Raw genomic sequence first — 23466 nt, 5'->3', positions numbered from 1 at the left:
TGTATACCAGTTTATAACCACTGGTTGTTATGGCTGGGGTACTTCCCTTTTTAATCTGTTCTCCCCATCTAATTCAACTCAGCCCTGTTCTCATTTGAGAAATGACAGTGGGCTGAAGAATCATAAGATGGCTGTTATTTTCCCTTATCCTCTTTAGGCTTCCTCTGGGATCCAGAAGATATACTGTGTTCAGACAGTAGGTTGGATGAACTCCAAGAGGAATAGCATCTGTTGAACTGACTGTGGCATCCCTCACTGTGTGTGTGACCTTTGGCACAGAGTTAGTGGACTTCTTTGTGCTTCAGCTTCCTCATTTATGACATAAATGTGACAGTAGGTCAAAGATGGTTGTGATGCGTTAAATGAGATAATCATGTATTCAAAACATTTCACAACACTGCCTAGTACATAATAAACTTTCTATAAATACTTGCCCCTATTTTTTGTTAGGAGAGCTCCTACCACCAATTGATTTTTATTTGCCATATTTGTCCTATGGCAAAGGAATGTAAATAGGAAAAGCATTGTAGCAAAAAAAAAAAAAAAAAAAAGGCAGGGAACCAGAAAGAAACCTGTGTTTGTAAAAAACTTCAAATGAATTGTTAAACGTTTAAATTATCAGTACTAATTGTCATCTGAATTCTGTATTCATTTTAACAAATCTCGTTTGGCAGCAAAGGCTCAGGGAGGATTTTTTTTTTCTCTCTGTACTCTACCTGTTCCCTTTTTCACTCCTATATAATGGTCATATTTATGATTCCCGGTTCATTCAGGATGGCAGCAATACTTTTCCTTTCATAAGATGAGAAGTGGGAAAAAAAAAAAAAAAAAAGCCTGACTCTTTCATATGCATTTGTAGATACCATTAAAAAGATCAGTAGGCTCGCCCTCTCGTAACAGTCTTCTCCAGCTTCCCAATTTCTTTTTCTCTTGGGGTAGGACATTCAGGAAATTAAAGTTTTTCTTTTTTCTCACTCCTTGGCCTCTTTCCTTCACGTGGCCTTTCAGAATTCCAGTGTGTAGCCAACTCTGAGAACTGCTGCGCCACCCTCCCATCTAGAGCCGGATCAGCCCCATCGTGTAGTAAGCTCGGCAGCTCTCACCCGTTCCTGTTCTTGGCAGTGTCTTGGGCAGGGCTTCTGCCAGTTCCCGGTGGCGAGTAACCAGATTTTGTTAGAAGAGCATCCTTTCCTCCTCGGGATCTTCTGCATTGTCTTCCCTTTACCTAGAAATCATTCTAGGCAGGAGGATTCCCTCTCATCTCTCATAGCTCAGCGTGAACGTCACTCCTTTAGGATGTCTTGGCCATGTTGACTAGATTGGATCCTCAAGTAATAAACTCTCAAAGCATGCTGTGTTTTTCCTTTCTAGAACTTAACACCTGTCATTAATAATGAAATTACTTGTTTAATGCATGCCTCCCCCGTTAAATATTCTAGCTCCATGAAACCACGGACCTCTCTGTCTCACTTCTAATTGTCCTAGCATAGTGCTGCTGAATGTAAGGACGAAGAAGAAAGGGTGGCGTATGGAAGAGCATAGCCACGAAGAGTTAGCTGTTATATGTTAATGATAAATGCGTAATTTAATTCTCAGGCAAAGGTAAACTGACAAAAAATGGGATCAAGGTGTTCTGTAACTTTTATTTTCTAAAAAAATAAAGCCTCTATTACACCAGGAGAGACCAGATTTTCCCTTACATAGAGAACAGTGACAGTATAATTAATACAGCGTTTTAATAGCACTTTTAGTAAAGATGTGGAAGTATTCTTTACATGGCCAGTTCTTAATAGAAAGTCAAAGTTAAATGCTAAGTCAATTCTGTCGAAGTTGTTTCTGTGAAAAACTGCTGTGACCTGGGTGTGAGGTCCTGCAGCGACTGGAACATGAGTAAAGTGATGAAGCGTGGACTCTGGAGCCAGTCCCCTGCGTCTGAATCCTGCCTCGGCTGCTCACTCGTGCGACCCTGGGCAGGTCAGCTAAGCTTTCCGTGCTTGTTTCTCCATCTGTAAGATGAGAATAATAATAGTATCCACCTCATAGAGTTATATAAAGATGAAACAAACATACATAAAGCACTGGGAACATGCTCTTTAAACCAGTTGTCTCACATATCACTTGTCTCAAAACAGCATTTGATAACCTCTGACAGACTTGTAAAGTGCCGTTATTCTGATTTCCCTTTTACAAAGCGATGTGCAAGTAGCAAGTGTGATCAGATTTCATAGTAACTAAAGAACCTCACTCATGTTCTTCCGCAGATTGAGAATCATTGGAAAATACTTTTTTTGGTTGTAACCATCAATTTTTAACTTATAGAGTAGAATAGGAATTAGAGCACACTGCACGTTTTAAGGCTAAGCATTGGTTCAGGAAACTTTTGTTCAATTGTGTGCATTTACATATCTGTGTGCTGTATCATGAGGTGAAATGCACTTCTTACTATGAGTCATGCTCATAACATTTGAAAGCCTCTGATTTAGCGGAAATAGCTGAGGCTTTGCACTCTCAGACTTAGGTGGCAATCCCAGTTCTGCGACTTACTGGCTATGTTGTCTTTGGCAAATTGCTTAGCCTCACTGAACCCGTCCCTATTTCAGTGAAACGGGGACAGTAATTCCCACTTCATGGAATTGTTGTGAAGACCTGAAAGAAATAATGCCATGTGTTTGCACGTGGGAGGTGTTTAATGAGTTCAAGTTCCTTTTCTCTTCTACACTTTTCATTTTATAGGAGGTTGTAGGCAGGGCCGAATTTTCAGCAGGATGCAGCTCTGGATGGGTTCAGGTTTTCCAAGAGGTGCTCAGCTGAACTCCGTAGAGTATTGCTCTGTGGAGCATTAGAAGTCAGTTTCTCTTAAGAAACACCACCATTCAAAGAATCACTGGATTTGAGGGAAGCCTTTCTGGTAGGGAACTAAAAGTGAGTATTACCAGAGTTAAGTATGGCAGTTTAGTCACATTTGGAGAATCACATCTAAAGGTTAATTTATTCCCTTTCATCATAACATATGCTATGGCGAACCTTTGGTGTATAAGGCCAGAGAGTAAATATTTTAGGCTTTGCAAGCCTTACAGGTCTCTGCTGCAACTGCTTAGCTCTGCCGTTGTAACCCCAAAGCAGCCAGAGACAGTTCAGAAACGAATGCGTGCAGCTGTGTTCCGATAAAAGTTTATTTATGGACACTGAAATTTGAATTTCATATAATTTTCATGTGTCAGGAGATAGTCTTTTGTGTATTTTTTCCAGCTCTTTAAAAATGTAAACACCATTCTTGGTTTGCAGGCCATACAAAAATAAGCAGTGGGCTGTAGTTCGATGACACCTGCTGTGCACACATATCCACGCACGTGATGTATTTAAGTTTGTCTTTAATGAAAGATAAACTTGTTGGGCTTTTGTGCTTGCTTATTCCACCCCCCCACCATGGTGCCAGAGTTTGTTTTCAAGTAGTTTAGTGAGTAAGATGATTTCTTAAATTTTATATGTGGACTGAAAGCTGTGGGTGGATTACCTATATAAGAATATGAAAAAACACAGACTACAATAAAAACTCAGGGTACATTTGTGATACTCTGATTCTGAAAATATCTAAAGGTCTATTTCAGTAATGCTCACAAACTTGTTGCTGCTGTTTCCCCCGCTGCTTCCAGAGCCGCGTTTCCAATGAGAGGATCCTAACTCTCCGCAGCCCCTAACAGCTCCCTCGTGCCAAGAGATCGCGGTTGCCCCAGAACACAGGCTCACTCTCTGTGGCTCTTTCCTTCCTAACTGTCGGTTGTTCTTAAATGACTATATCTGTTAACCTTATGCTGCGGAACTGTGTGCCAGATACTTGGTGCTTTACACATTTTAATTTATTTAATTTTAGCAACACCCCTACGAGTCACGTATTACTATCTTTGTCTTACAGACGAAACTGAAGCCGATAGGTTGAGTAACTTGCCCAAAGTCACACAGCTCATAAGCAGAAGAGCCCAGGTTTAATTAAGTCTGTACACTTAACCACGCTGTCCTTGCTTTTTAAGGACACCTACTCTCTGTTGAGATTAACCTCCAATCCCCAAGATTGTTCTCCCACCTGCAGCTCTCCCAGTGGCAGCTGCTGTGCTACACTACCTGCTGAAGCTGCAGGTGAAGACACTCGCCCCCAGTCCATTCACAGATCTGTTGACCATTGAGAACAGTGTTTTGGAATCCTAGGTTTGGTAACAGTCTGTACATCAATACATGTCTATTGTCTCCTTTTATTGTACATGGAGCCTCTGCTTTTCTCAGTTCTCTTGCCACCACTGTATTAGAATCAGCAAGTGTTCCATGTTCATTCTCCCTCCTTCATCCCAATTCTTGCTACGCCATAGCAACACGAAGAGAAGCTCATTTGGATAGCCTGCCCACTTTGAGAAACCAAAGGAATTCCTTTTTGCATTGTCTTAGCAGTTCTCACATCCTTACTTGAGACAAAAATAGTATCTTCTATCTTGGACTCAAGACCCTTCTTAAATAGCTTGGCTTCCAAGCATCAAGAGGAAAAAAATTAGTAGATAAAGTTAACATCCATTTTTTGCTTACTATGTGTTGTGTATTCTGCTTTGCAATTTGAATGTATTATCTTTCATCATTCTCATAACAGCACTATGAAATGGGTCTTTTGGTTTTGTTTTTTTGTTTTCTTGTTTTTTCTTCGAAGCTATGTCCTTTATTGTGGGTTTTACGATTTTTTTTAATTTTTGAGATTTATTTTCCACTAAATTCTTTTTTTATCCTCTTTTTTTAATTGCAGTAACATTGGATTATAACATTATATAGCTTTCGGGTGTACATTGTAGTATATTTTGAATGCTGTGTAGATTACATCATGTTCACCACCCAAAAACTAACTGTCGTCCATCCCCTCACATGTGAGCCTCATCACTCCTTTTGCCCTCCCCCCTCCTTCCCCTATGGTAACCACCAATCCAGTCTCCATCGCTGTGTATTTGTCTGTCGTTGTGGTTTATCTTCTACTTATGAGTGAGATCATACGGTATTTGACTTTCTCCCTCTGACTAATTTCACTTAGCATAATACCCTCAAGATCCATTGATGTTGTCACAAATGGCCAGATTTCATAATTTCTTATGGCTGAGTAGTATTCCATTGTGTATATATACCACATCTTCTTTGTCCATTTGTCCCTTGATGGGCACGTAGGGTTTTTTTTTTTTTTGAGAAAGATTAGCCCTGAGCTAACATCTGCCACCAAGCCTCCTCTTTTTTTTTTTTTTTTTTTTTTGCTGAGGAAAACTAGCGCTAAGCTAACATCCATGCCCATCTTCCTCTACTTTATACGTGGGATGCCTACCACAGCATGGCTTGACAAGTGGTGCATAGGTACACACCCAGAATCCAAACCAGCGAACCCTGGGCTGCTGAAGTGGAACGTGCAAACTTAACCACTGCGCTACCAGGCTGGCCCCGAAATGGGTCCTTTGATCATCTTCCCTTAGGGATATAGACAGTAAGTCATAGAGCGCTTCAGCTAACTTGCCCCCCGAGGTAGTAGAGCTGGCGTGCGAGCTCATCTTGCCTCCGGAGCTCGAATGTTCTCACAGGTAGCGTGGGCTAGGATAGAATCTCCTGACGATTCGCAGGGCACTCAGTTTGCCAAGAACTGGATTCTCTTTTAAGTTTGCTGGTTTATCAGATCATCATCTTAAATTTAACATGAAATCGTACTCAGCACACGTAATCACACTACCGTGAACTGAGAGATGTGTCTGTGCCTCTCACGGGCTGGATAACTTCCTGCAAGTAACCCCAGCTGCTCAGAGGACTGGAGAGCTTCCTGGGTCATTTCGAGGCTACAGGCTTACTTCTAACTTGATGAGGTCCAGGTGTAGATTTTATGGTCTCCCTTTGTGGTCGTGGTGCTTGGTCTTACACAGTTTAGGAAAAACCCTCAGGCAGATTTATATTTAATTGCACCTCATGGGAGAAGACCTCTTTGTGTCCGTGGACTCTTAAAATTCCAAGTGCCTCGTCAGGTAGCCTTCCCTGTTTCCGTGTTACTTTTACCATGTTGGTCAGAAAGTGTCAGTCTTAAATTGGCTGATTCTCATTTTATCACTGTCTTCAGAGACGTTCTTATAACCCACCACAGATTTATCTGTATTATCTTCATTGTCTCAAAATTAGCACATTTTCTCCCAGTCTTATACTCCAAATCTCATCCCTCACTAGGCTAAGTTGCTGTTCATTTTCTTGATTTTGAGATAACTTTTGACTTACAGCGCCTTAACTCTGTTATGGTAAAATCCCACATAGCCAGCAGACTAAGACTACTCCATCCATAGCTCTGTCTTGTGACATTAGAATCCTCATTTAGTAGCTGTGTAAGTACACGCGCGAGATTGGGTTTTGTCTGTGGCTTCTTTCAGTTTAAAGTGCTAAGATCCCTCTGCTTTTAAGCTCTTCCCTGTATCAGTTTTAACTTAATGCTGCTGAATTGAAACTGATATCACATATTTAATTGTCTACTGATACACAAATCAGTTTTTATATCATTTTCAGGCTTTACTTGTTAACTTTGTTTGCAAGTCAACATGTATGAAGCCCTTGAAGTACTTTTAACCAGTGGTGGTTGCTAAAGTGGAGGTGATGTTGCTTGAGTATATGAGAAAAGGAGCACATAGAATGGTCCCCTGACAGCTCAGATCCCTACAGAGCCAGGGCTCCTAGCACTGGTATTTTATCTTAAGACACCAAAATAACAAAGTATGAAGGAGGACTAGCAGATTCTGAACAGAAAAACAGGAAACCCAGGATAGCATGTCCTTGAAATGTTTGTAGGAGAGAGTAAGTAGGCATTGTTTGCTGCAATCAAAGATTGATTAGAATGATAACAGAAGAAAGAGTTGGAGATAGATATTGTAGGAAGCCTTAATTTATAAGAGTACTAATTGTATTAGCATCATTTCAAACATGAGCCAGGATGTAAGGACATTAAAAGAAAGAAAAAGAAATGGGTGGATTCACAATAGAAAATACTGGGTTTAGAGCATGCAGTCAGTGAATTCAGCAGTAGATGCAGGTAGCAATTGTGTCATCAGGAAGAGTAAGACACAGACTTTTGTTTTTACTGTAAGGGAAGACCTCCATATGACTAATGGCAGAAAAGAAAGAGCTACTGGAATAGGAGACACTGAAAATGAAAAGGGAATAATTTTGGAAGAAAGTTTGAGAGTGAATTTCTCATGATGACTCCAAAGTACAGATACAGAAGATACCTTTCCTTCTTAAATACTGAAAGCATTGTCATATGATTAAATGATCCAGATACATTCTTCTAGAAAAATTTTTGGCCACAGAGCCAAAAGTCTCAGGATTAAGATATGTTTTGGGCCCTGAAGTGGAACATTGAAGTAGATGACAAAAAGTGGAGGAGAGGGGAGTGTGCTGGCTAAAGGATGGCGTGAAGTGAGAGCGATGAAGTGATGGAAAAGGAGACTTCTTGGCCCCTGCTGCAGGGGCCAGCACGCGTGAAGCACTTAGTAAATGATGTGGAAGGACTGAATCACAGTAATAGTCTAACTTCATTTGTATAGTTGTTCTTGAGTGGCCTAGGAAGCAGGAAATTCTCCGGCATAAGCTACATTTTAGCAGTACTTTAATACAAAGAGTAGTGACAAATATGGAAATGACATTAAAAATTGGCAAACTGTTTTCATAGGAAAAATGCACTGTAAAAAAGAGTATGATTAGTCGCAATTGTTATATTGATTTCATCTTTAGCCACTGTTATTAACTTATTCTCTGAAGTGTTTTTGGAAGTATCTAGGTTTTTAAAAAAAATTATAACCTTAAGTAAAATCTTCACAGAGAAGCATTTTACCTCTAACTCCACCACTCTAAAACTATTCTTTTTTATTTGTGTTTCCCTGGGTCTTTCTTCAGGTACATCTCCATTTTCACTTAATTATATTTTTAGAGCATTTTCAGTTTGGTGTTTTTTTCCTACTTAGCGTGTCTAAAGTATTACTAGTTTTTATCAGTTTTTTTTTTTAAATACTTTTAAAAGCTGTGTAGTTTACTCAGACATTCCTCTTTTGCTAACATTTAGCTTTTCGTTATTATAGATACTCAGGTTTTTAATATTTTAAATAAAAATATACTAGTGAACATATTCTCTTTTTTGATATAGATAATAAAACAATATTTTTACTGTTACACTATTTTTTAACAGTAAATTTCCAGTGGTGAAATTTTGAAGATAAAAGATTTTTATGAATCTCGACAAACTGACATGTTGCTTTTTGAAAGTATCTGTGTATACTTTAAAGAACTGAGTATAAAATATAATAGCTTCATCAGTGTCATCAATGTGGGGTGATTTTTGTTTTATTAATTCACTGCCTTAGAAGTCAGCGTTTGTGCTGTAGAATTATCTTAAATGCTGTAACCTTGATATGAACCCCTAAATGACTGCTGCTGCTGGAAAGGCAGCCTGCCAGGATCAGAGGCAGTGAAGTTGAGTTTGTATCTGCATGCAAAGCAGCAGTGATTCTTAGAAACTTTCCAGTTTAATTTCTTGCAAGCAATCGTCCAGCTAAGCTTTTGTGTTTTGGCAGAGACCAGAAATTACTCAAATGCTAGCCTGTGCCCCTGTGTCTAGAAGCTCTCTGATGAATTTAACAAAATTAGTATGTTAGTGGTTAATATTCATTTGGTAACAGTTATTCCATTTCTGAAATCCTAAAATAGAATTTAAAACCTTGTAGTTGTTGAATATGTGTTATTTATGAAAAGGCACAGTTTCGTTTCAAACTTGATTGTTTTCAGAGTTGTGCTTATTTGTTAAGGCTCCTCAGATACCCCTTCTTACACTGCCTCCAGGCAGTTCGTCCTGCTTTTCCTCCTACTGAAGTTCATTCTGAGCTTGCCTACAGTTTTTTGTTTTAGAGCCGCGCCTTATTCAGCAGCTAAATTGGTTTCCTGGTGTATCCTTAAAGCTTTATGGGTTGTTCGAGCTCGTCTAAGGGTAGATTGCCATCATTGTTCATCCTAATCTACATTTTTTCCCATCCCTAAGATGCTTTCACATGATCTGTATGTACACGGACTGTCTTATCTGGGTGGTGGCTCGCTGATTGTTCTAGTCCTTTTACTTGTCTGCTTGTAATATATATTGATATCAGCTTGTAGATTTAGATTATGTTTATCTAGAGGACAGGCATCAAATCCGTGTAGGACCTTGTCTACAGTAACTAATTTTGAAAACTATGCAATGTTCTTTCCTACAGAAGCTTTGACTGTGAACCTGACATACAGTGCCTTTAATCACAAGTTAATTCCACATGGCAAAGACTACATGGAAGATTTTAGATTTCTTTTAGAAAAAATGCCTAGTTGTTACATAAATTCTGTTATTTATATTGATACTAGAAAGAAATCAAAATAATGAACTGCTATGAATTGCTCTTATGTTCTTATAAATCTCATGCATCCTAACAGACCTGCATATTAAAATTATCATACATCACAATCCCAAAGCATAATTTTTGTAGAATTGATATGGTTAGGATAGGTCTACCAACTCTGAATCTGCCTTCTCAGGTTGACGCTTAATGTTTGTTTCGCTTTCTAGTTTAACTTGAGCACTGCAGTTGATGCTCTGTCCTGCGCAGCACAGGTAGAGAAAACTCGTGTTGCCATAGACATGGCAGCTTCATCGTGGTAACTTTTATTGTGACTATCAGCCTTTATTGGCCACAAGAGAGTACTATAATTCTTTTAAAGTTATTAAGGTTTGTGAAATTTTCAGCTTATAGGGCACTTAAGCAAGTTTCTTTCTATCCTCCAAGATAGGGGAGGTGTTCTGAGATCTTTTTTTGCTTTCATAATTAAATGAGGACTTCAGAATTCATGGATTCTTCTTCTGCTCTTATCTCCAAATTGTGGCTTGTCAGCTAGTCATTTAAATGAGGATTTCAGATGTTAGAGGACTGATGCTAAATAGCTCTTAAATTTTTAAATGATTAAGGAAGACACTAAAATTTGGCTAGTATGAAGAGAAATTATACGGACTTCAAAAAATCTTTATCACTGTATTAGTGTTCAAAAGATCATAATTTAGAGAAGAATGCCATTTTATTTCTTTGCATGGAACTGAGAGAATCCCTTCTAATAAACTTAAGCCCACTATTGTAACTTTTGTTAGTTATAATACTGTTTTTTATAATTATATAACCTCTTAATTATAATAACCAATTAATTGTTATAACCTTTACTAAAATGAAAACTTGTCATTATTGCAGATTTTCTTCTGTGTGGGCTTAATTTTTAGGAGTATACTAACAGTCATAAGTTGGTCTTATTGTTAAGAACCCCAAAGAACTTTTGTTTATGTGGATTTTAGTCTGTTGACATTTACTGTATTAGAAATAAAGCTTAGAATTTTTAAGACATTTATTAATTCATTTAAAAATAATAAAAACTCTTTGCATGTTAACATATAAAAATACTTTTAAATAACTTATTTCTGAAAAGCAATAGTGGACTCGTTTTATTTTAGAAATCTCTTTAAAGTCTAGTACGATAGACTAGAGCTGGAGTCTCAGAGCTCCCTCTACATTCAGTCTGTTGAGACATCTTCTTTTAACTGAAGTGTATGAAGAAAATCCAGCTTTTACACAAATATGTGATTAGACTTTTAAAGTAGTGGTAAATATTTTTGATACTACACCAAAACTTGCCAAGTGGTAGCTTCTTAAAGATTAGCTGTAGTGTGGAACCTGAGTCCAGATCAGTAAAGTTGTGTTCTCTGTTTCATTAAAATCCATTGATCTATCTGCACTTTGAGTGACCCTGTTCCCATGCATGCTTCTGTAGCATCATGGCACAGGCCATCGGGAGAGTATTGACTCAGTGAGTCATTCATATCTCCCAGTGTGACACATTTCATTATATATAATATATTTTTAAATTGTTAATATCACCACTGCTCTCATCAGGAAAGTCTTTAAGTGCAAACTTAACCACTGCGCCACCAGGCCAGCCCTGAGAGTCCACAGATTTTATACCTAAAAGGATATGTATTAAGTCCAATTACTATAACAGTTTAATTTAATATAACAAAAATTATATTAATAAAACATTTAATGTAAAATTATGTTAAAATCTTAACATATTTTATGCAAATGCTATAATATACAATCCTCTCTACCAAAGCTGTATTATCATTGTTAAATTGGTCATTAAATGAACAGGAACTTGTCTAAATATGTTTCTTCTTTTTCCCCCAAACTTATGTCTTTGCATATGTATTAGCAAAGGAATATTAAAGTTAGTCCCTAGTGAAACGTGGTCTGCAGATGGCTCCCCTACTTCCAGAGGGTGCTCTTAAAATTGCAAAGGTAGAGGTCTGAACGAGAAAGACACCGGAATATCATCATCATCACACTCGTAGAAGGGGAGTCACTTTCTGAGAATGTGCTGTGTACTGGGCACTGTGATAAGCAATTTATATATGATGTCGTTTAATCTTGACAGTAACTCTGTGAGGTATTGCTACAAATTGAGGCTCAGATTGTTCAAATTAGAGTTGTTCAGTCCTTATAGGTACAAAGTGCCAGAGCTGGCATTTGAACACACATGTCCGCTTCCAGAGCCTGGGCCGTGGTCCCTTGTGCTTTTTTTTATTCTCCATACTCACTTCATTATCCTAATAATTTATTCCTATGCTACCCTGTTATTTCCTGTTCACTCAAAGAGGACCCTGATGAAGACTTGTCATAACTAAGCCGTAGTTCTCTTGGGATCGGCCCTCTACCCAGACAGACCCACCTGATGAGTTCTATGGTTCCTGGTTGAACTCCACAGAGTGCGAGGTGTGGGGCCTTGAGTGAGCACCTCAGTGACACCCTCATGTTTCCCCCCATGAGCGGGTCGGACAAGTACTGTCGTTGGAAGGTTCGGCAGCCTGGGTTCAGGACTACTGCTGCTCGGAGCGCAACGCGTGGTGCTATCTGCTGACTGGGCTGAGACAAAATAAGTACAGGAGTGCAGGACTCAAGAGGAAGAGTGCAGAAGCTGTAATATCATTTGACGTCGCCACATCTCCACACACATACACATCTGACAAAAGCAGAGATTTTCAACGAACTGAAAATTTTTAAAAATAGTTCTTGGCCACAGATAATTTGAGAAGTGTTGTTCGAGACTGGCAGGTTATATGATGAGAAGAGTTCCTTTAATTCATCTCCCGATATTTTCAATTTTATTTTCTTTTTTGCTTCTCGGCCCTTAAATTAAACATTCGATTTTTAAAACCCTTCTTTTTGATTATTCCATTTTGATTTTGCAGCTTTAAAAACTTAGAGGAATTCATTATTACTTTTTGAAGTGTGCTTCAGAGTTTGTTTTCCACTCTAGCTGTGTATGCAGATGAAGCTATTATAATAATTGACATGTAATCAACACAATCTAAACTTTAACTTTTATGTGAAAAATAGACACATTGACACTAAATATGAGGTCAGAGTTGCATAGACTTCGATTAGACTATCCGAATTAGATAATCATAATTTACATTTGAAATTTGAACTGAGAGTGTTAGAAATTTGATATAGGGTCTCATAAAAATCAATCATTATTTATTAATTCCTTCAATAAATCTGTATGTCTTTGGACTTCCTGCTGAGCACTGGGATTAGAGTGGTAAAGAAAAGCTATTTGTTACCAGGTAGCTTTCAAGAGCTAAGGTACAGTCCTGCTCACCAGATACACACGTGTTCCCTCTAAATAGAATGGCATATTTCTGTGTGAAAAAAGTTGGGGGATTTAATCGGGTTAGTAATGTAAATCAGTGGTATATGAGATTGACTACTGAGAGCTTAAATTCCAATTTAAAAAATATATAGATGCAGTAATAACATAGGTAGGAGTCTACTTATGCGGAAGGAGCTTCAGAACAGCACAACAGTTAAATTTCATGCTTCTTTAGACAGCTTTTCCCGCATCCGGCCCTGTGCTGGAGTCACCTGAGTTGCTGGGCCCTCCCGCAGCGCTTCTGACTCAGGAAGTCCAGCACCAGTGACCGGCAGGGCAGTAGGGTAGTGGTATTTAAAATGGGTGTTTGACACCCTTTTGGGGATAGCTAGCTAGGGCCTGGTCCTGCAGGTAAAATGCATATTCTGGGTCCTGAAGGAGCTCAGAGTAGGAAGGAAAGTAGATAACCGATGGCAGTTCAGTGTGGTGAACGCTGAGAAGAGGCATGCGGAGAGCGCCTAGGAACCCGGGCAGGGCACCCGGCTCAGTCAGGGCCCATGGGTCAGTGGGGGTTTCCTGAGGAGATCACTGGACTGACTGACGTTTAAAGGAGGAGTAGGAATTAGCCAAACGAAAATGAGGGGAAGTACATCTCGGTCAGTGAGCAACTTGTGCAAATGTTATTGTTCTAAGGTAAGCTGCAGGTTATTGGGGCCAGAACTAAAGTAATTGTGGGGATGAAATGGAAACGGGTTCCCGAGATCCTAACAGAGTGAAGAAGATGTGTTTATGAGATTTAGGGTCATGTCGTCCAGCACCATGGGTTGCTTTACTCATCTTTGCAGCCACACGGCCCTTCAGTTCCTCGGATACCCCACGCTCATTCCTGACTCGGGGTCTTTGAGGTGGTTATTCCTGCTGCCTAGAATGTGCATCCTTCTCCCCCAACCCCGAGACCTTTGAGGGGCTGGCTCCCCTTCGTTCTCGTCCCAGCTCTTCTGTCTTTACCGCAGGAACCTTTCCTGGCCTCTCTGTCTTACAGTAACCCCTCTAGCCGCTCCTCACAGTCAGCCCACCACTCTGCCTTGTTCTGTTTTCTTCACAACACATCACACTGTGTTTATTGTCTGCCTAGACTAGACATGAGAGCTCTGTTTTCTTCTCAGGAACACAGGTGCTGAAAAAATACTCGAGTGAATGAATGGGCAGTGTTATGGGACTGAGTTGAGCACATTGCTTATACAAATGGCTTTTGGGGTAGAAGTGCCTCCTTTAAGTAAAGAATGCTTCCTATGGAAACACAGCTTCAGCCAAACTTATTGTCAAGGCCACCTTGAGGGGGGTTAATCAGAAAAAGGAAGCATGTATACTTCCCTGAAGTGTCTAGCCTCTTAAAAATCCCAATCAAAATGATAAAATGTCCAAATAAACACCTTCCTAACTTGGATGTCTTCAAAATATGTGGGTTTTGGGTAACACCCAACATTAATGAAAGGATTTCTACTTAAATTTTACTTAAAGTAATCGAATAAAAATTATACTACTTCTCGACCTTTTTATAACATCACAAAGGCTAATCTTTTATTTAAAAAAAAGACCATTCTCTACTTCCATAATTCACATATTACCCAGAAATAATCTAGATTCCCTAGAACTTTTACTATAATTCCAAATGCCAACAAAAGCTTTGAATTTTTATAATTTTCATTGTCTAGCTTTAAAATATTTAACTTTATCATTGTTTTTATGACTGATTTATGTATTATTGCCCTTTGAGGGTAAATCTACCTGATGGGCAGGGTTTTATAATACCATGCTAACGGTTTAATCATGTAATAACCTGGTCACCTACCTGGTATCTGCATGGAAATTTTATTCTGTAACATAGCTGAGCATCTCTCTCTTCATGGTTCTTATATTAATAGTACATTTTTTTTAAGTTGGCTTTATGTAGAAACATACTTATCAGCCTATCTTTGAAATATTACATATAAAATACCAGGCCCCCCACTCTGTAAAAGTTCAAGTTGTCGGACTCTTCGCCCTTTTTCCTAGTGTTTTACATCCAGTTGTATGCTGTATTTCAAAGTACAGAAGAGAGGAGCTATATCCCATTTATTCATTATGTGTGATACAGAGTGGAAGAAAATTAAATACGCTTTTCTGACGAGTCATAATAATCATGGTTTGCTCAGACATTGGAACAATGGATGTATAGGTGTAGTTCTGTTCAGGACAAAAATTTAAGCTCTGGCTACTGTCACTTAGCTGGAAAAATAAAATGACCCAAGTCAGTTTAGTGGTGAACAATTGGAGTGATAGTAAGCTAGTCATGGTTAATGTAACGGATCCGTTCGTTTACCCACGAGGCGCTGTTTCGGATATAGCAGTGACCAAAACGAACAAAACCACTTGCCCTTCTGAAGCCTGTATTTTCCTGAGAAAAGCAATACGCAAAATAAATAAATTAGTTTTAGCGATAAATGCTTTGATAAAAATAAGGAAAACAGGGATACATGAGGGTGCAGTATTAAATAGGGAAATACTGTACATACACACATATCTACACATATGTTATTTTATGTATTTCAAATAGGTAAAATGTTTAAGTATTAAAAAACTGTGTTATTTGACCTAATATTGATACTTACTTATAAATTACACACCTGTACCACTACTACCCTAAGTAAATTTTTGTGGGGGTTATTTATTCTTGTTTTAGATAAAAATAAATATAATTTAGAAGTTTCAATGTTTCTTTCCACATATCACAAGAAGAGAAACGTTTGTAATAGATTATAGTGATTTGATGATAATGACAATAATAATAAGTAAATCTTACTAAGGTTGTACTGTGTGCCAGGCATTGACCCCAGTGCTTTGCATGTGTTAATCAACTCAATTTAATTGTTGGGGGTAGTTACTTATTACTCTGCTCCATTTTACAGATGCAGAAGCTAGGCACAGAGAGGTTAAGCACCTTGTCCAGGATCACACAGAAATTAAAGGCAGAGCTGAGATTTAAATGCAGACAGTTTAGTTCCAGAATTAACACTTTTAACCATTACGTATGGTTAGATACTGCTTGTACTAGCTGTGAAGAGGGGGGAGATAGATACACTGGCCTTAGAGTAAGCAGGAAGAAACTACCTGAAAAATCATAAATGAAGACATTTAAGGAAGTCGTATACAGAACATTTTAAATCATCTGTGTAATGCACCAGAAGCAACTTCGTCACCAACAAGTAAGAAGATGCAGATGGCAGATGAAGAGCCAATTTCCTTAGACGGCAAAGAACTCTGACAAACCAGTTAGAAAAAGATTACTAATCCAATGAAAATATGGACAAAAAACATAACTAGGCAAATAAAGATAAAGAAATACACTCAGACCAAAACATACGAAAAGGTATTTCATGGGGTTTTTTTTTTGCATATTTAGAGATGCAGTTTTATGAGGTGGGTCTAGATAAATCATTAAAATTAATAATGACTGATCGGGAGACAGGTTGTGGAGCTCATCAAAAGTGGCAAGTTGGCAGCTGACAGATGCGCGGGAGCTGTATTCTGAAGCACACCAGCCAAGGTTCCGGGAGGGAATTAAGCTACAGAAAATGATTTGAGCGACTATTCTCAAGGGTAATTTGTAGCTCGTGCATTCTTGATGCATTGGTGAGAAGTTAATTCATTACGTACAATGGCTGCCTTCGGGCATTCACGTCCTCTCTTGGAACTTCTGTTGCGGCCTGGTTATTAGGATTGGAAATAAAGGCAGTAATTGAGGAGACTTACCAGCAGAAAGCCAGAGAGATTTTTTTGACAATGGTTTAAAGAGGATAAAGGAAAAAATCTTAGGGACCAAAGGGAGGACTCTCAGAGAGAGTGAGATGTGGTCAATATTCATTCCTACTGTAGGTTAATTTTCAGGAGTCACTTGGGTTTTACCTAATGCAATTAAAAAATCACATGCAAGTATTCAATTAAATGATGCATAAAAATGTTAGAATTTAAGATTTTATTTCACTAAATAAAAAATTTATGATACAGCAAAAAATACTTCGTCTCCACTATGCTAATTATAATCTTAACTATGTATTTTATTTCCAGGGAACCTTTTATTATTTTATCAGGAGGTCTGTCATATGATACTGTAGGAAGAAGACCTTGCTTAACAGTTATGCATGGGAAAAGTACTGCAGTGCTAGAAATGGACTATTCAATTGTTGATTTTCTAACCCTATGTGAAACACCATACCCAAATGGTAAGCTTTGCATCTTTAAAACTCATTCTCTGTTATTCAGAACAAAGACCTGTATATGTATGCTATCTAAGTAGTTTCCTTATCCTATTGCACTAATTCTTCTGGGGGAGAGAACTTTCATAACTTTGCAGATTTTATTTCAGAAGTTAATTTTGTTTAATAACCTTTATCTATTTAGTATTATGTATCAGTAGTAAGTGCCTTTGAAGGATAAACAAAACTATCCCCATTAAGAAATATTTAAAAATTCCATAAAATACTAGTTTAGTAGTCAGGGTTCCCCAGAGAAACAGAACCAAAAGGAAATACGAGAGAGAGAATTTATTTTAAGAAATTGGTTCATGCAATTGTGGAGGCTGATAAGTCTAAAATTGACAGAGCAGGCTGGCAGGCCGAACATTCAGGAGTTGATGTTGCAGTCTTGAGTCCGAATTCTGCAGGCTGGAAACTCAGCCAGGTTTCTGTGTTGCCATCCCGAGGCTGATCTGCTGCTTTTTCAGAAAACCTCAGTCTTTGCTCTTCAGATCTACAGCTAATTGGATGAGGTCCACACACGTATCGAGGATAATCTACTTCACTCTGAGTCTACTGATTTAAATGTTTATCACACCTGAAAAATACCTTCACAGCAACATCTAGGCAGGTGTTTGACCAAACAGCCGGACACCAGAGCAAAGACAAGTTGACACATAAAATTAACCATCACAACTAGCATATATTATTTCAAAAGGAATTTAAATCTGGATCTTTTTTACTTCCTTTGAAGGTAATTGAGATGTGGAGATGTAATGCATTTTATAGTTAAGACACACGTAAAATATCCAAGACAGAGATGATACCATTATAGTAATACTCTGTTGGTTTCCTTTGAGATCCAAAAGTGACGGTTGTTCTTATGGGTATTCAGATTTAAATTTTGAGTTTGTTTTCCATGTCCTGCCTTGGAATATGCAATAGCATAGAGGTTACCTGAGCTTCTTATCTTATTCATCTTTACAAAACTGAAATAATTTTGTATGGGTTATTATATAGACTTCTCTCATTTAAAACATACTAGCCTTAAATTATATGAAGTATAAGATCAGAATGTTAAACACTTGAGAGAATGGAACAAAATAAAATAAAGACCAAACAGGAAATGTTTATTATCTAATTTGCTGTCCTCTTGCATATTTAAAACTGTTGTTCGTGCATTGTTTTCCTATTCCAGATTTTCAAGAACCATATGCTGTGGTTGTTCTTCTAGAAAAGGATTTAGTACTTATAGACCTTGCACAAAATGGGTAAGAAAGAAAATTTGATGAGCAATTATTTTAGTGTGTGGTGAAAAAAGATTCTTTTTAGCATAGGATTGGCTATTTCATCTTTGAAAAATGCTACGTTTATATCCATAACCTTGACCTCTTTAGAGCTCCAGATGCACATTTCTAATCACCTGCCAATTTCTCTATTGTTTTGATCATATAGAATTTACATTTTTTAAGTCAAAATTGGTTGAATTTCTGCCATTTCCTATGATTCAACCTAATGTTTGGATGCCTTGGGGCACACGGAATCAGCATGTCCAAAATTGATCCCATCACAGTTTGCTCCAGACAAGCTCTTGTGGTCTCTCCATCCGTATTCCCTCTCTGCTGTGGTGTGTCCCCAATGCCACTGTCAGGTTAATTTTACCTGCAGCACCAGTCTTGTCACTCTCTTCTCTAAACCACTATGGTTCTCTGCTGGTTTTTGATTTGAAAACACCTTCCCAGCCTACTGCTCTACACAGTAGGAATTCAAGGTACCTTTCCCACCTGGTTTCTCACTGTCTTCCTACAGGAGCCTTATTCCCTGGAAAAACTGAACTGTCTCTTAAGCAAAACATCATACTGCCATGTCTTTTCTTAGATGTTGGTTCCCAACAGCTGAAACACTCCACCTTCTTTAGAGCCATCAAAAATCCACGTTAAAAAAAGCTCATCCGCCTTTTCCTCTTTTAGCTTTTCCTATTCTCTCTTAACCAGATATCTTATATCTGATTTGTAAATTCCCACCATAGCTCCTTTGCAACTTTTTGCAGTATTTGTCATATTCTGTGTTTTCTAACATAGATGATAGTATGTTTACTTACAAATTCTTGGATTGGAAAAGCACTGTATTTATTTGTATCTTCTGAGACAGCATCATTAAATATGGTTTCAGATGAGTTTACCCATTCGGTATTTCAGTGTTTCTCAGCTGGGGGCAGTTTTGCCCTCCAGGCGGTGTTGGTAATGTCTGTGTACACATCTTTTATTGCGGGGGGAGGGGGGGTGCCGCTGCTGGCATCTAATGGTAGAGGACTAGGATGCTCCTCAATGTCCACAAGGCGCAGAACAGCAGGCCCCCCCCCCCGCCCATACAGACTTATCTGATCCCAGTGTGAATGGTACTGAGATTGGAAAATCTGGAAGTAAAAAGTGAGCAATACGTTTACCTTATTTTAAGGCATTCCCAAATTCACATCAACTTAGTGTGTGCTACCTGTAATAATCTATTGTGGTTTTTTGTGTGTTTTCTTTTTTTTAAATAACAAGACTGTTGTGGAACAAAGGAATTTAAAAACATTATTTCTAAATGACAGTCCTAAAATAACTTATTCTTAGTATGATTTTTTTTTCCTTAAGTTTCCAAATAGACTTCACACATGGTCTGTCCTGAGATACATTTAAGTTAAAGAAAATACTGTGCAAGTCACCTGTGAATAGGCATTTTATTTAGCACATTTATCAGTTAAATGTATAGTAATAGTAGAATCATTAAACTAAAGATTTTAAAGTGTGTTTATAAAGAGAAAAACGTTGCCTGCCATTTTTTAGATGCATGTTTTGTTTGAGTTTTGTCTTTGTGTATGGTTGAGGACGGAGTGATGACAGTCGGGTTCATTTTGAAGTATAGAAAAGACTTTTCTGAAATTTTTCTCCTTTAATTTTTAAAATTGTTGTCAGTAGTACACTGATCAGTGCATCTAATTTTTCAGATTTAGCTGGTTTCTGATTTTCCAGATATTTTTAAGTAACCATTCTCAATTTTAAGGACTTTAAAACCAGAAAAGAAATATCATTGTATAATTAGTTAGGAGTCTACTTTAATTTTGATTTTTGAAAGCATTTTTTTACTTTATTTAATAAGATAACTTCATAAGTAGAAAACATTTTAGGTACAATTTTATTTAGATTATCACTGAAACAAGAGAGCATTTCTAGATTAAATATTACACTAGCCATTACATTGATGGAGGAAAAAAGAAGAATTGACAGTTTGTGTTAGCTCTACTGATAGAAGGATGTGGTTTCTGTTCACTGAGGACTGTATAGCTTAATGGTTAAGAATGCAGTTCAAATTCTGCTTCTCCTTGCTAGCTGGCGTGCCTTGGGCACGTCATTCTCCCTAAGCCTTTCTTCTTCAGTAAAATGCCTACATCATAAGCTGGTGCAAGAAGTAAATAAGATAAGTCCAGTGTATGGCACATGGTATGTAGGTCCAGCTGCAGCTTTTCTGTTTATTATTCTAATTGAGCACCTTTCATTATAAACATCATTTCTTTTTACGTATTTGCATAAGTTAAATCTATTAAATATCTGTGATGGAATGTATGTAATTTCTAAAACTATAGAGAAGAACACACTATCTGAAAAGTTAAAATACAAGTTCAGATAATATATTATGTGGACCTTCAAAGGATGTTAATTTTAAATTAATCAAACTTAAAAAAGTTTTTCCATTCTAAAGCTGTAAATATTTCTTAAAAGTTTTCATTGTTGTATTAATCATGGGTAATGATTCATTAAATTAATAAATATTTTTCTTTTCCTATTGTTAAAGGTATCCTATATTTGAAAACCCCTACCCTTTGAGTATACATGAATCCCCTGTGACGTGTTGCGAATATTTTGCTGATTGCCCCGTGGACCTTATTCCTGCACTTTATTCTGTTGGAGCTAGACAGAAACGTCAAGGTTACAGCAAAAAGGTATTGAACATGAGTTCTAGTATTTAGTGTTACATTTCAGTATTTTATATTCATCATCTTGGAGTGTTTGATAATGTTGATAGCTTTTCTAGAGAAAATGTATAGGAAACCCTTTTTGAAAGTAAAGTATATCATTTACTGTTGTTGTACATATATATATGAAGATGTATTTATGCTTGGAAGTTGCTTTATACAATAATCTTTTCTTATAGGAATGGCCCATCAATGGAGGTAATTGGGGCTTGGGTACTCAAAGCTACCCAGAAATAATTATTACAGGGTAAGTAAAAGACTGTTTTCACCAAATAAATCAATAATAACTAAATATAATCAAGAACACATGAATGTTAATTAATTGGGCAGGTAGTGCTTTCCTTTATGCTATACCATAATAAAAAATAATTTATTGTCTAGAACCTGCCAATTTACCCTAAATTTTACCTTTTTCCTCGTTTTGGTGACTGTCTTGTTTGTATACTTGACCTCAGAGAAAGAGAAAATGTCATTTTTTTTCTTCATCACATTCTTAACTCATTTGGTTTCATAGGCACGCTGATGGGTCGGTGAAGTTCTGGGATGCTTCTGCAGGTAAGTCTGTGGAATGTTATTTGTTGTATGTTGCACAGTCATTGCTTTTATACTACCTGTTTTAGAATGACTGTATAAGCTGCGTTTAATTTGAAATTTGGAGGCTGTAAATTTAATACCTGATTTATCACTGATATCAGCTTAGAATTTTTAATGGATTAAAGATATTCTTAAGGATATTATTAGCAAATCAAGAATAATTCTCAACAGAAGTACTCAAATTCTTCAAAATTTCTTCAGATCTTCTCCTCTTAACTCAGAGGTAGAAGTGGGAATATGTTTCAAATCAACAGAATTTTGTAGAATAAATATAATGCCTGATTCTGAACTTAGGTCACAAAAGTTTGTATCATCTTGGTGAAATATATATGGTGGTTACATAATAGCAGAAACAGGACGAATACTTTGAGTGGCTAATGTTTGCAAAACATACATCGCAAGCACTAAGAATTCAGTTAACTCAGGATGCATTATGTTTCCTCATGTAGAAGTGTTAGATAATATTGGTACCTTTTGTAGAGACAATATGTAGAAAATCATTTTAGAAAGCAAAATCTGTTCCTTATTATTTGTTATATTTCTACATTTTTTTACAAAATCTTCTTGTTACTCATTTTTTTCAGGTTATCTAAATTCATCATGATGGTGAATCTTTTTTTAATGAGTATAATGGGTACAACTTTTTTTGGTCAATGAGTACAGTGAATGCATCATCTAAAAGTATAATAGAGAAATGTAGACCTAGGAGTGAAAATATGGTTCAAATAAATATAGGCTATTTTCCTTACATGGTATGACAAATTAAATGTTACCTTATATTTGTTTTTTTTTTGTATTAAAGTATCTAATATGTATTATCTTCTCCCTAGTAACTCTGCAAGTATTATATAAACTGAAGACATCTAAAGTATTTGAAAAGTCAAGAAATAAAGATGACAGACCAAACACAGACATTGTAGATGAAGATCCGTATGCCATTCAGATCATCTCCTGGTGTCCAGAAAGTAGAATGCTGTGCATAGCCGGAGTTTCGGCTCACGTCATCATTTATAGATTCAGCAAACAGGAGGTGATCACAGAAGTCATTCCGGTAATAATCTCTTAATTACTTTCGATGTCAGATGTCTGACATTTTAAAATTTTTGAATTATTTAGAAGACTATTTGCAGTCAGTTTTGTCTAGAATTTTTTTAAAGGCACCTCAGTATTCACATTGCCATCCATCTGTTGTGAAAAATAGCCAATTTTTATGCATATGTTCTTACTGAACATTTAAGTCCTTAAGGACAGTGCATGTCTCATTTGAGGAAAGTTAATATGAGTGTGAGCACACTCTAATTAGGTACTTACAGGAGTGCCAGGAATTCTAAAATCATAATGCTTGTGTGTACACTCACAGACACACATACACACAATCTTTTTTAAAAAGCTGAATCAGAAACAACATTTTTTCGTTGCTAAATCCTTACATTTAGAAATCTTGCAAATTTTTACCTTTAAATGTGTTCTTTTCACTGAAGTATACGTCTGTGTATATAAGCTGTAATAAAATGAGCAATAATTATTAGGAATGGGTAAACTGTTTCACTTTTCCGACAGATGCTTGAAGTCCGATTGCTGTATGAGATGGATGATGTGGAGTCCCCGGAGGGTGAGCAGGCAGTGGGCGGGGCCAGTCCTCAGCCCGGCCCGCCTCAGGCTCGCCCTTCCAGCAGTGGTAGTTCATCTGACGGGCTTCGCGACAATGTCCCTTGTTTAAAGTAAGTTATAAAAAATAGATGTTTCGAAAATAATCTTTTCATTTAGATGGTAAGCATTAGTTAAGTTACAGTAACATTTTTCTGTGATAGAGTAAAATGCCATAAGAGCACCTTT

The 23466-nt window shown here is 37.3% G+C and overlaps 1 protein-coding gene across 5 annotated transcripts in view; it reads left to right on the top strand.

Moving 5' to 3' along the window:
- Nucleotides 1-23466, top strand: part of STXBP5 (syntaxin binding protein 5) — a 167304-nt gene that overhangs the window by 82612 nt on the left and 61226 nt on the right. For all 5 annotated transcript variants that reach the window (XR_011535637.1, XR_011535636.1, XM_008539939.2 and 2 more), the window contains exons 10-16: nucleotides 16855-17009; nucleotides 18220-18292; nucleotides 20856-21003; nucleotides 21216-21283; nucleotides 21551-21591; nucleotides 22461-22681; nucleotides 23191-23351. Coding sequence is in view for 3 of the 5 variants with exons in the window: in XM_008539939.2 (XP_008538161.1) it covers nucleotides 16855-17009; nucleotides 18220-18292; nucleotides 20856-21003; nucleotides 21216-21283; nucleotides 21551-21591; nucleotides 22461-22681; nucleotides 23191-23351 (867 nt within the window). In the remaining 2 variants the exon portion in view is untranslated. The remainder of the gene's footprint in view (nucleotides 1-16854; nucleotides 17010-18219; nucleotides 18293-20855; nucleotides 21004-21215; nucleotides 21284-21550; nucleotides 21592-22460; nucleotides 22682-23190; nucleotides 23352-23466) is intronic.

This window comes from Equus przewalskii, chromosome 32 (genome assembly GCF_037783145.1).
Source record: "Equus przewalskii isolate Varuska chromosome 32, EquPr2, whole genome shotgun sequence".
Lineage (NCBI taxonomy): Eukaryota > Metazoa > Chordata > Mammalia > Perissodactyla > Equidae > Equus > Equus przewalskii.
The sequence above is the reverse complement of the archived record's forward strand: the minus strand, read 5'-3'. Positions and strand labels throughout refer to the sequence as shown.